The 13,282-nt window shown below is 44.7% G+C and overlaps 1 protein-coding gene across 1 annotated transcript in view; it reads left to right on the top strand.

The window, feature by feature from the left end:
• LOC136404362 (phospholipid-transporting ATPase ABCA3-like) overlaps positions 1-13,282 on the top strand; it is a 113,917-nt gene that overhangs the window by 76,510 nt on the left and 24,125 nt on the right. Inside the window, 3 exon segments of the mRNA XM_066383679.1 lie at positions 2,420-2,714; positions 6,959-7,205; positions 7,349-7,553. Coding sequence (XP_066239776.1) covers positions 2,420-2,714; positions 6,959-7,205; positions 7,349-7,553 — 747 coding nt within the window.

Genomic DNA, 13,282 nt, shown 5'->3' with positions numbered 1-13,282 from the left:
TGGCATCCACGCGGTGGTGAGGCACGGTGAAGCTGCGAGTGCTGATGTTAAGGCAGCTGAGGAGTACATCGCACATTTTGCTGCGCTTATCGCAAAGGAAGGCTATATCCCCCAACAAGTGTTCAGCTGTGACGAAACAATTGTTTTGGAAAAAAATGCCCCGGACAACTTTCATCACCGCAGAGGAAAAGAAGCTGAAAGGCATAAACCCATGAAGGACCGTCTGACCCTTGCATTGTGTGCAAATTCTAGCAGTGACTATAAAGTAAAGCCACTGTGAGTGTATCATTCCAAAAATCCTCGAGCCTTTAAGACTCACAAGATTCTGAAAGAAAAACTTCAGGTTATGTGGCATTCCAGTGCTAGGGCATGGGTTACGAGGCAGTTTTTTATTGAATGGGTAAATCTCGTCTTTGGTCCTGCAGTGAAGAAATGTCTTCAAGAAAATAAACTCCTGATGAAAGCATTACTAATCCTTGAAAATGCTCCAGCGCACCCACTTGGTCTTGCAGATGACATTCTGAATGAGTTCAAATTCGTAAAAGTCCTCTACCTCCCACCCAACACAACTTCAATCTTGCAACCTATGGATCAGCAGGTCATTTCCAACTTTAAAAAGCTTTACACAAAGCACTTGTTCTGCTGCTGCTTTGAGGTGACTGAGAATACAAATCTAACCTTTTGAGAGTTTTGGAAAGATAACTACAACATCGTGATATGTTTACATATTATTGACTTGGCATGGCAAGAGGTTACAAGAAGAACCTTGAACTCGGCATGGAAAAAGTTACGGCCTGATGTTGTTGCAGACAGGGACTTCAAAGGATTGAAACCAGAGACTGAGACCCAGGTAGAAGCATTGGAGGAGATTGTGTCCCTCGGAAAGTCGATGGGTCTGGAGGTAGATGAGGGTGACGTAAATGAGCTCATCGAGGAACATGAGGAGGAACTTTCAACTGAAGAGTTGAAGGAGCTACAGATGATGCAACATGCAGAGCTTCTGCAAGAGATCAGTAGTGAGGAGGAGGCAGAGTCGGAGGAAGTGATTTCTACAAGTGAAATTAAAGACATGCTGGCAATGTGGGAGAAGCTTTCAAGTTTCATTGAAAAAAAAAACACCCAGAAAAAGTTTCAACTGGTCATGCTTCAGCACTTTTTAATGACACTTTTTTGTCACATTTCCGTAACATTTTAAAAGGCAGCAAAAGCAAGCCTCTTTGAATAGATTTTTATTTAAAAGTCCTGCAAGTGTCGGCCCTGGCTGTTTGGCTCAGTGGTAGAGCGTTGGTCTGGCGTGCAGGAGTCCTGGGTTCGATTCCCGACCAGGGCACACAGGAGAAGTACCCCTCTCCTTCCTCTCTGTCTCTCTCTTCCCCTCCCGCAGCCAAGGCTTTATTGGAGCAAAGTTTGCCCAGGCGCTGAGGATGACTCTGTGGCTTCTGCCTCAGGTGCTGGAATGGCTCTGATTGCGGCAGAGCGACGCCCCAAGATGGGCAGAGCATTGCCCCCTGGTGGGCATGCCGGGTGGATCCTGGTCGGGCAAATGTGGGAGTCGGTCTGACTGCCTCCCCGTTTCCAACTTCGGAAAAATACAAAAAAAAAAAAAAAAGTCCTGCAAGTGAAAGTGCCGAAAGTGCAGCCAAAAAGGCAAAAACAGGTGATGATTAAATGAAAAATATGTAATGTTAAGCTTAGGTTAAGTTTAAAGTTAAGAAAGTGCATTTTTTCACAATTAAGTTTTTGTGGTTTCATTTTAAGTAAATAAAATGCAGTTTTAGTTTACGCTTACTGTTAAGAAAGTGCAGTTTTAGTTTATGTGTCTACAGTGCCTGCATCCCTTCCTCCCTCCCTCCTCCTCCTCCATTCGCCTCCGTTAGCCGCACTCTGTCTCTCAGGTAAGAATACAGTACTAAACAACACTTTTTTCTTTTATTTCATATATTTTGTTATGCATTGGTAAAGTATACATGTGTGTTTCTTGATTAAAAACATGTCTTTTTTATAATTTAGGATGGTTTGGGGATGTTTCACTGGGCTATAACAGACTAAATCTATTTCAGTTATTTTAAATGGGAGAAATTTGTTTGATATATGAGTTGACTGACTTACGAGCTCAGTTACAGAATGAATTAAACTCGTATCTCAGGTGCCACTGTATTTAGCACAACCCAAGCACCCGTCAAACTCTTTCGTAGCAAGTTGCTTGGGGCTGTTCCTGAGTCATCTGGAAAACTGTGTCAGTGTTGCCCTTAACTTTGGCCTCTAGTCAACTAGCCACAGGCTCTTGTCATGGAACAATACACTGAGTCCAATCAGCCAATTCCGCATCCTCAAGATTTTGTTTATATGGATGGCTCCCAATACGAATATCCTACTTGAGTCGCCAACAATTGTACTATGTTTCTCTTCTCTTTCTTAGTTTCCACTTTACTGCCAGCAGTTCCGTTCCATGTTTATAAAGAAAGCCCTGTTTAGTTGGCGCAACTGGAAGTTGATATTGCTACAGACATCCATCATTTTGGTTGTTACTACATACCTCTTAACCACGAACAGCTTATATTCTAATGAGCCCATCAGAACAATGGATTTGGGTCAGTATGGTCGAACAATTGTGCCTTACTCAGTTTCAGGAAAATCTGATTTGGCTACGAATCTCATAAGAAGCCTGAAGGTTTTTCTAGAGCCTAAGAATCAAGAACTTCGCCAAGTACCAGGTAAGGCCCGTAGAAGAGACAGCTACTGTACAGAAAACCTGTGTGTGTCACGTGCAAAGGAGGGACTGGACTTGAGTGTTTTAGCTACCCATTTCTTTCTTTTTCTACTAATTACCAGTATCTTAGAGGCAAAAAAAAAATGTACACTTCAAGACAACTGACCACAAAAGTTAATAATTAGTAGAGGTGTTTTGGCTATAGGTTCTTTTTATTTTCAGCAAATTCTATCACCTTTCAGAGGGTAGGTAAAGAGCCAAATTAGTGTGGTGTGAAATTTAGCCCTGTAGGGGGCTTTGGTCAGGCGCACAAGGAAGTCTGTCTCTCTACCTCCCTGCCTCTCACTTAAAATGTGTGTGTGTGTGTGTGTGTGTGTGTGTGTGTGTGTACAAATTTAATACAATCTCCATTAAAATCTCAATGTCATTTTTTTTATTTTTGTGTTTACATAGATTCTACTGTCTCCCCAAATGCATCCCTTCTCCCCCGTATTCCCTTTAACATCTCCCTTCCCCCCCTCTTAACACCTCCCTCCCCCCTTCCCTTCAGGTTTAATTCCATTCCTCAGTTCACAGTGTTCTTGGATTCCTCAAATGAGTGAGGTCATATGATATTTTTCTTTCTCTACCTGGTTTTTAAAGAAATAAAACAAAACATCACCAGGTCTGTAAGGAACCATAATAAACCCTGAATAACTAAAGCAATTCTGAGAAAAAAGAATGAAGCCAGAGGTATCACACTACTGACTTCAAATTATACTACAGAGCCATGAGAATCAAAACAGCATGGCACAGGCAGAAAAACAGACATACAGACCGATGGAACAGAATTGAGCCACATATATATTATATATGGACAAATAATCTTCAACAAAGAAGCCAAAAACACACAATGGAGTAAAGAAAACCTCTTCAATAAATGGTGCTGGGAAAAATTGGAAAGCCACATGCAAAAGAACGAAACTTGACTACAACACGTCCCCTTGCACAAAAATTAATTCACTATGGATCAAAGACCTAAATAGATGATCTGAAACAATAACTTATATAGAGAAAAACATAGACATAGGTACTAAACTTACTGACCTCAGCCACAGAGAACAATTTAGGAATTCGACCCAAAAGCAAGGGAAGTAAAGGCAAAAATAAATTAATGGAACTAGATCAAACTGAAAAGCTTCTGCACAGCAAAAGAAACCAAGAACAAAACAAATAGGCAGCCAACCAAATGGGAGATGATATTTTCAAACAACAACTTCTATGAGGGGTTAATATCCAAAATATATAAAGAACTCACAAAACTCAGTAACAAACAATCCAATTGGAAAATGGGCAGAGTTCCTGATCAGATAGTTCTCCCTATCTGAAGAAGAAACATGAATAGACAGAGATATATAAAAAAGATGCTCATCTTCACTAGCTATTTGAGAAATGCCAATCAAAACTACAATGAGATACCACCTCACACCTGTTAGATTGGCTGTTATCAACAAGACAGGTCATAACAAGTGCTGGAGAGGCTGTGGAGAAAAAGGAACCCTCATTCACTGCTGGTGGGAATGTAAACTGGTACAGCCCTTATGGAAGACAGTATGGTGGTTCCTCAAAAAATTAAGAATAGAACTACCATATGACCCAGCAATCCCTCAATTAGGTATCTACCCAAAAATCTTGAAATATTGGTATGCAAGGATTCATGCACCCCCATGTTCATCGCAGCATTATTCACTGTGGCCAAGACATGGAAACAACCCAACTGTCCCTCGATAGAGGACTGGATAAAGAAGATGTGGTACATAGATACAATGGAATACTACTCAGCCACAAGAAATGATGACATAGTGTCATTTACGACAACATGAATGGACCTTGAGGACATTATTCTGAGTGAAATAAGTAAATCAGAAAAAGCTAAGAAGTGTATAATTTCACATATACAGTGTGTCCATAAAGTCATGGTGCACTTTTGACCGGTCACAGGAAAGCAACAAAAGATGATAGAAATGTGAAATCTGCACCAAATAAAAGGAAAACTCTCCCAGTTTCATACCTATTCAGTGCAGTTCGATGTGGGCTCACGCACAGACTTTTTAGAGCTCATTAGGTAGCTATCCCGTATAGCCTCTACAGACTCGTCACTGACTGATGGCCTACCAGAACGGGGTTTCTCCACCAAACTGCTGGTTCCCTTCAACTGCTTATCCCACCGAGTAATGTTATTCCTATTTGGTGGCACTTCATTATAAATGCACCGATATTCATGTTGCACTTTGGTCATGGATTCGAATTTAGCGAGCCACAGAACACACTGAACTTTTCTCTGTACCATCCACATCTCGACTGGCATGGCCGTGGGCTGCTCTGCTGTATACACGGTGTGACGTCGTCATCTGCGCATGCGCACATGCTGCCACATCATCCTACAGAAACTGGGAGGGTTTTCCTTTTATTTGGTGCAGATTTCACATTTCTATCGTATTTTGTTGCTTTCCTATGACCAGTCAAAAGTGCACCATGACTTTACGGACACACTGTAGATGAGATGTAAAACTGAGACTCACAGACATAGACAAAAGTGAAGTGGTTCCCAGGAGGAGGGGACATGGAGGAAGGGTGGGGGGAAGGGTGTAAAGAGGGACAAATATACGATGCCTGAAAATGATTTGACTCTGGGTGATGAGTATACAAGATAATCCACAGCTCAGATGCCACAGAAATGTTTACCTGAATGAAACCTTTGTGCTCTTATTGATCAATGTCACCCTATTAAATTTAATTTTCTAAATAAAATTTAAAAATAAAAAATGTAAATGAAGTGAACACTCTTCAAGACAGAGGTTTTCAGACTGGAATTTTTTTTAATTCAACTTAAATGGACACATTCCTAGATGGAAAAACCCACAAAGTGCCAAAACTCACAATAGCATCAAAATATAAAATAGCCTGAGCAGTCGGTGGTGCAGTGGATAGAGCATTGGACTGGGATGTGAAAGGACCCAGGTTCAAGATCCCGGGGTTGCCAGCTTGAGTGCGGGCTCATCTGGCTTGAGCAAAAAGCTCACTAGCATAGACCCAAGGTCACTGGCTCAGGCAAGGGGTTACTCAGTCTGCTAAAGGCCCGCGGTCAAGGCACATATGAGAAAGCAATCAATGAACAACTATGGTGTCGCAAGGAAAAACTGATGATTGATGCTTCTCATCTCTCTACGTTCCTATCTGTCTGTCCCTATCTATCCCTCTATCTGACTCTCTGTCCCTGTAAAAAAATTAAAAATAATAAATATATATATATAATAAAATACTTAAATTTAAGAAAAGAAATGCAAGACCTGTAGACTGAAACTGTGAAACTTGCTGAAGGAGACCAAGTTTATAGATAGATGGGGAGATTCTTCCAGGACACAGATTGGAAAATTGTTGTTAGGGTAGCATTTCTCCCTAAACAGACTCTACAGATTTAATGCAATTCCTATCAAAATTTCATCAGACTTTTTGCAGAAATAGGCAAGCCAATAGTAAAATGTATATGGACATGCAAATTTCTTAGAATATTCTAGAAGAACCGGAACTATTTTGTAAAAAAAAGGTTATTTTAGACAAGAATAGAGCCAGAAATTCTTAGTGATTTGCTGTTTTTTCAGGTTGTAGACTATAATGTGATAGGGTAGGGGAGATGATGAGATAGAAGACAGATTTTTTTTTTCTTTCTTTTTTTTTTTTTTTTTTTTTTCCTTTTCATCCTTCCGAAGCTGGAAACAGGGAGGCAGCCAGACAGACTCCCGCATGCGCCCAACCGGGATCCACCTGGCATGCCCACCAGGGGGCGACGCTCCACCCATCTGAGGCGTTGCTCTGTTGCAACCAGAGCCATTCTAGTGCCTGAGGCAGAGGCCATGGAGCCATCCTCAGCACCCCGGCCAACTTTGCTCCAATGGAGCCTTGGCTGTGGGAAGGGAAGAGAGAGACAGAGAGGAAGGAGAGGGGGAGGGGTGGAGAAGCAGATGGGCGCTTCTCCTATGTGCCCTGGCCGGGAATCGAACCCGGGACTCCCGCATGCCAGGCCGACGCTCCACTGCTGAGCCAACCGGCCAGGGCCAGAAGACAGATTTTTAAACAGCCATTGTGAAAAGTCGGACGAGGAAGAGACAACAGCAAAAAAAACCCCAAACGTTCGGTCCTCTCCAGTAGAAGTCATCGGGGACGTATCACACGTTGACTCGCTGACCGATTTCCTTCTTTTTTTTCCAGGTAATGTAACAAGGTCCATATTGGAGAGTAAAGAGTACATCTACTTCTCCATTGTTGCGCTTGCCATTGAGGTGGAGAAAAACAGAACAGTGTTAACGATTTTGTTCAATAACGAGGCGTACCACGCGGCCGCGATGTCCATGTCCGTGTTGGACAACATTCTCTTCACGTCCCTTTCCGGACCCCGCGCGTCCATTCAGGTCGCCAACGCGCCGCAGCCGCTCCCTCTGTACAGCACGTACACCGTGTAGGTACAGCTCTCCTCCTGCGGCAGAGCTCACGGAGCCCCTCGCGGCCTCGCCGTCCATACAGGAAACGGCCCCTGGAGCCATCGTCTCCACTTCTACTTTGTCATTTATTTCATTTTTTTTTTTATTTCCTCTTTGATAGGCCTGCAGCCGGATTGCAGATCGTCTTAAATTTGGCTTTTGCACTGGCTGTCATGGCCAGTAGCTTCGGCTTCCAGACGGTGACCGAGAGGACCACGAAGGCCAAGCACGTCCAGTTTGTGAGTGGGGTCTCCGCCCTGACGTACTGGCTCTCCGCTCTGCTGTGGGATCTCATCTGCTTCTCCGTCACCTGCTGCCTGCTGCTGGTGAGTGAAACCGCCCAAAGGCTCCTTTCCCTTGTCACCAACCAGAAATTCCTAAAAACTACCTGCCTCCTAAAATAAAACTTGTGAAGCAATTTGAAACCACTTTGGTGTCTCGTGCCAGAGACTGTGTTGCGGAAACCACTGTGGGAATGTTCTTGCTCAGGTCCTCCCAGTTGGAGAACACACTTTCCTTTGAGACGTCTCTCTTGGGTTGGCTTCCCATGTCATTCTCAGCATTCTGCCCTGGCCCAGACTGCCTGAAGGACTGCAGCCTGTCACTTGTCACTTGTCTGTCACTGCCCACCCGTTCCCAACACTGCACCCTCCAGTACACTGGACTTGAGCAAACAGGGTAGACTCAATACCTAATGGAAGCTTCTGTTACTATTCACCCCACACAGACACACACACACACACACACACACACACACACACACACTTTCATAACCCAAATCTGAGATGGCTCGGTCTGCGAAGCAGAAGTGCTTTTGACTCAGACACCTGATTGTAGACTTTGAGAAAGTGGCAGGAACAGTGAGCATGGAAGGATAGTTCAACATCTTTTTCTTTTAACATGAAATTTATTTTAATTTATTGTGTTTACATAGGTTCTAGTGTACCCATGAATACATCCTCCCCTCCCCCGTGTTCCCCAGTACATCCCCCTTCCCCCCTTCCCTCCAGGATTTGCTTTTCTGCTCTCGTCCCATCCTATCACCCCATCATCCCCCTTCCCTCTGTCCGTGTCCCCTCTGGACCCTTGGATCCTGCCTCTGTCTCTGTTCCACTCCTCAGTTCATATTGTTCATCGGATTCCTCAGATGAGTGAGGTCATATGATATTTTTCTTTCTCTGCTTGGCTTATTTCACTTAACATAATAGTTTCCAGGTCCCTCCATGTTGTTGCAAAAATTATTTTCTTCTTTTTCACAGCCGCATAGTATTCCATTGGGTATATGTACCACTGCTTTTTAATCCACTCGTCCACTGACAGACACTTGGGCTGTTTCCAGATCTTGGCTATTGTAAACAATGCTGCCATAAACATGGAGGTGCATTTCTCCTTCTGGAACAGTTCTATGGTGTTCTTGGGATATATATTCCTAAAAGTGGGATGGCTGGGTCAAAAGGCAGTTCCATTTTTAATTTTTTGAGGAATCTCCATACTGTTTTCCACAGTGGCTGCACCAGTCTGCATTCCCACCAGCAGTGCAGGAGGGTTCCCTTTTCTCCACATCCTTGCCAGCACTTATTCTGTGTTGTTTTGTTGATGAGCGCCATTCTGACTGGTGTGAGATGATATCTCATTGTGGTTTTAATTTGCATTTCTCTAATGATTAGTGATGTTGAGCATTTTTTCATATGCCTGTTGGCCATGTTTATGTCCTCTTTGGAGAAGTGTCTATTCATTTCTTTTGCCCATTTTTTGATTGGATTGTTTATCTTCCTGATGTTGAGTTTTACAAGTTCTTTATAAATTTTGGTTATTAATCCCTTATCAGATGTATTGTCGAATATGTTCTCCCATTGTGTAGTTTGTCTTTTTATTCTGTTCTTATTGTCTTTAGCTGTGCAAAAGCTTTTCAGTTTGATAAAGTCCCATTTGTTTATTCTGTCCTTTATTTCCCTTGCACGTGGAGGTAAATCAGCAAGTATATTGCTGTAAGAGATGTCGGAGAGCTTACTGGCTATGTTTTCTTCTAAGATGCTTATGGTTTCATGACTTACATTTAAATCTTTTATCTATTTTGAGTTTATTTTTGTGAATGGTGTAAGTTGGTGGTTTAGTTTCATTTTTTTGCAGGTAGCTGTCCAATTATCCCAACATCATTTGTTAAAGAGACTGTCTTTACTCCATTGTATGCTCTTACCTCCTTTGTCAAATATCAGTTGTCCATAGAGCTGTGGGTTTATTTCTGGGTTCTCAGTTCTGTTTCATTGATCTATATGCTTGTTCTTATGCCAGTACCAGGCTGTTTTGGGTACAATGGCCTTGTAGTATGACTTGATATCAGAAAGTGAGATACCTCCCACTTTATTCTTCCTTTTCAAGATTTCTGAGGCTATTTGTGTTCTCTTTTGGTTCCATATAAATTTTTGGAATCTGTGTTCTATATCTTTGAAGTATGTCATTGATATTTTAATTGGTATTGCATTGAATTTATAAATTGCTTTGGGTAATATAGACATTTTAATGATGTTTATTCTTCCTAACCATGAGCATGGTCTATGCTTCCACTTGTTTGTATCTTCCCTGATTTCTTTTATCAATGTTTTATAATTTTCCAGGTACAAGTCTTTAACTTCCTTGGTTAAATTTACTCCTAGGCACTTTCTTTATTTATTTACTTATTTTTTACAATAGCGAAGGGGATTGTTTTCTTAATTTCTCTTTCAGACAGATCATTGTTGGTGTATAAAAATGCCTCTGATTTCTGATTATTAATTTTATATCCTGCCACGTTGCTGAATTCATTTATCAGGTCCAGTAGTTTTTTTGACTGAGACTTTAGGGTTTTCTATATACAGTATCATATCATCAGCAAATAATGATAGTTTTACTTCTTTTTTTCCAATTTAGATGCCTTTTATTTCTTCTTCTTATCTGATTGCTGTGGCCAGGACTTCCAGAACTATGTTGAATAAGAGTGGTGAAAGGGGGCACCCCTGCCTTGTTTCTGATCTTAAGGGGATAGTTCAGCATTTTTTAGTGTAATGAATATGCTCACTAGTGGCCTTGGCAGCGTGCTTGATGTGCACATTTGAAGGTGAGAAAGATGTGAAGCCATGCAGTAAGAGGGGCAAACAGAAGTAAAAGAGGTAAATCTCCTTTCTGTACAGCAGATGCTGTGACTTAGAGGTGAATGGGGTAACAGCTCAGCCCTCCAATAGTTCACTGGCTAGCAATGAACTCAGAAATGAAGTAGATCATTATAAAGTGGCATGCCAGTCGCCACTATCATGGATGAACTGCAAATTCTCAAACAAAACCATAGCATGATAAATTTAGTTGTTGGAGGAAAAAGGAGAAACTTGGAGTCAATTTGGCTCTTACACCCATGAGAAAACTTGTAGTTACTGCACAGGAACCCTAGGACTGGTTCTGAAGGAGAACCAGAACCCCACCACGATTACAGCTCACCAGGGGGACCTGGGACTGGGCTGGCTGGTGCAGGGACGGTGGTGGAAGTGTGGGGAGCAAACAGCATGAGCAGAGAAGTCTCGGGTCCAGAGAGAGGCACAGGGCGTCCTTCGCCAGCGCACAGCCCCGCTGGTGCTCCCCTGCCAGCCTCTTCTGCCCACAGCTCACCAGGGGGACCTGGGACTGGGCTGGCTGGCACAGGGACGGTGGTGGAAGTGTGGGGAGCAAACAGCATGTGCAGAGAAGTCTCGGGTCCAGAGAGAGGCACCGGGCTTCCTTTGCCAGCGCACAGCCCCGCTGGTGGTGGAAGTGTGAGGAGCAAACAGCATGAGCAGAGAAGTCTCGGGTCCAGAGAGAGGCACAGGGCGTCCTTCACCAGCGCACAGCCCCGCTGGCGCTCCCCTGCCAGCCTCTTCTGCCCACAGCTCACCAGGGGGACCTGGGACTGGGCTGGCTGGCGCAGGGACGGTGGTGGAAGTGTGGGGAGCAAACAGCATGAGCAGAGAAGTCTCGGGTCCAGAGAGAGGCACAGGGCGTCCTTCACCAGCGCACAGCCCCGCTGGCGCTCCCCTGCCAGCCTCTTCTGCCCACAGCTCACCAGGGGGACCCAGGACTGGGCTGGCTGGCGCAGGGACGGTGGTGGAAGTGTGGGGAGCAAACAGCATGAGCAGAGAAGTCTCGGGTCCAGAGAGAGGCACAGGGCGTCCTTCGCCAGCGCACAGCCCCGCTGGTGCTCCCCTGCCAGCCTCTTCTGCCCACAGCTCACCAGCCCACCCGCGGTGGGAAGGAAGACAGCCATCCTTTGTGAGGGCTGCTAGTCCCCCCTTCAGGACAGCAGCTGGGGCGCTGCTCCAGGCACGGTCCCCGGCTTTGCTACCTCCTTCAGTGTGACGCAGTCTGGCTTAGAATCCGTCAGAAAACCCCTGAGTCATTTCACCTCCATGCCAAGAATCCATCCTTTCTCTGGCTCTTGAAACTTGGCTGGCACAACCACTTATCCTTCATAGGTCTACAAATAAGACCACCCACCATTAATACCTGTACCAGCATTGCCATTTACAGCTCAGGGGCAAGGTTACCAGTCATGTGTTCTTTTATGTGTTACATTATTCAACAGCACGATGACCTGAAGCAACGTTAGTTCATCATATTTGCAGGCACGGAAACTGAAGCTCACAGAAATAAGTGACCTAGCCAGTTTCACTCGAACAGAACACTTTCAGAACCCTGCTTGGGGTTCCTGAATTGTCGTTTCTACACTCAGAGTCATCCTGGGTCATCCTGGGTGATGTGAGTGAGAGTTAGGTCTTTCTGCTCTTACCTTTGCAGTTGCTTCTGCCTTCACACCTTGTTCCACTTCTGCTTTTCTGGGCGGGGGGGGGGGGTAAAAGGCAGTGTTGTTCTCTCTCTCTCTCCCTCCCCCTCTCTCTCCTCTCCATCTAAAGTTTCTCGTAATGGTTCTCAGATTGGGTGCTCCATCTGGGTTCTTAGCTTTGCTTGCTTACCTGACTTGAGTACCCCTGGTTTTCAAGGAGATACTCCCTTACCTTGCTCTGGAAATGGTACCAAATGGACTCGTCCTTTGACCCAACAAAAAAAGGAAAGATTTTGTTGTTGCGCCTAGCCGCCAGGATTCTTATGTCACCGTTTCTCTGCCTGTCCAATTCACAGAGCGGGTGGCCTGGCTGCTCCTCTGCCAGGGATAAGGATTGAGCTGACTAGACCCCTGAGGACCTAACTGCTCCAACCCCGTTGCACTTGTCACCCCAGGAGACTCTCAGTGGGGACCCGTAACGGTTTCTGCCTTTTCCCACACCTGAGCCCGCGCGTAAAGACTCAGAAAAGCGGAACAGTAACTGTCCTCATGAGTTATGTCACCGGAGGTGCTGCGTGGTGCGGCTTTCTTCTCATCCAGTCTGTGAGCCTATCTCCACGACCTCCAGGTTCCTTTAGGTCCTCAAGTTTAGGACGCACCTGAAAACCCCGCCTTCCTGAGCGGGTGGGATGGTTTACTCGCAAACACTGAGCTGCTCCTGTAAGTGCGTCTGTGGTTTAGGCGTGGATACGGCATGAGCAAGGAAGACAGGCTCACCTCCCTCTGGTCTCACTGAGGGTCAGAAGGCTGTCGGCATCACTCTGGAGAGAGAGGGGGCTCTCGGACGCCTAGACACACTGTGGCCGTCACGTTCCCTGGGGACCCCAGCCCCTAGGTGGGCCACTGTGCATCAGGCACAGCCTGCTGTGCTGTTTCCTCGTTCAGAGCCAAGTAAGGGTTATGTTTTCTCCTGGATAGCTAACCCCTTGTTCTCCCGTTCTTCTGAAAGCCAGTCTTTTCCCACTGACGTGAATGAAACACTGCTTTCCCACTGACTAGACCAGTGATGTATCTTAACTGATAATAAGCATTTGAGTATATTTTGTTTTCTTCATTCCATTGATGTATCTTTAATGTGGCACTACCGATCTGTTTTAATTATGTTCATTTTTTATGTGTGTATTTTTCCGAAGTTGGAAACGGGGAGGCAGTCAGACAGACTCCTGCATGCGCCCTACCGGGATCCACCCAGCATTCCCACCAGGGGGCGAT

The sequence above is a fragment of the Saccopteryx leptura genome, chromosome 4 (genome assembly GCF_036850995.1).
Source record: "Saccopteryx leptura isolate mSacLep1 chromosome 4, mSacLep1_pri_phased_curated, whole genome shotgun sequence".
Taxonomy (NCBI): Eukaryota; Metazoa; Chordata; class Mammalia; order Chiroptera; family Emballonuridae; genus Saccopteryx; species Saccopteryx leptura.
This window is presented reverse-complemented; position numbering and strand designations above follow the sequence as displayed.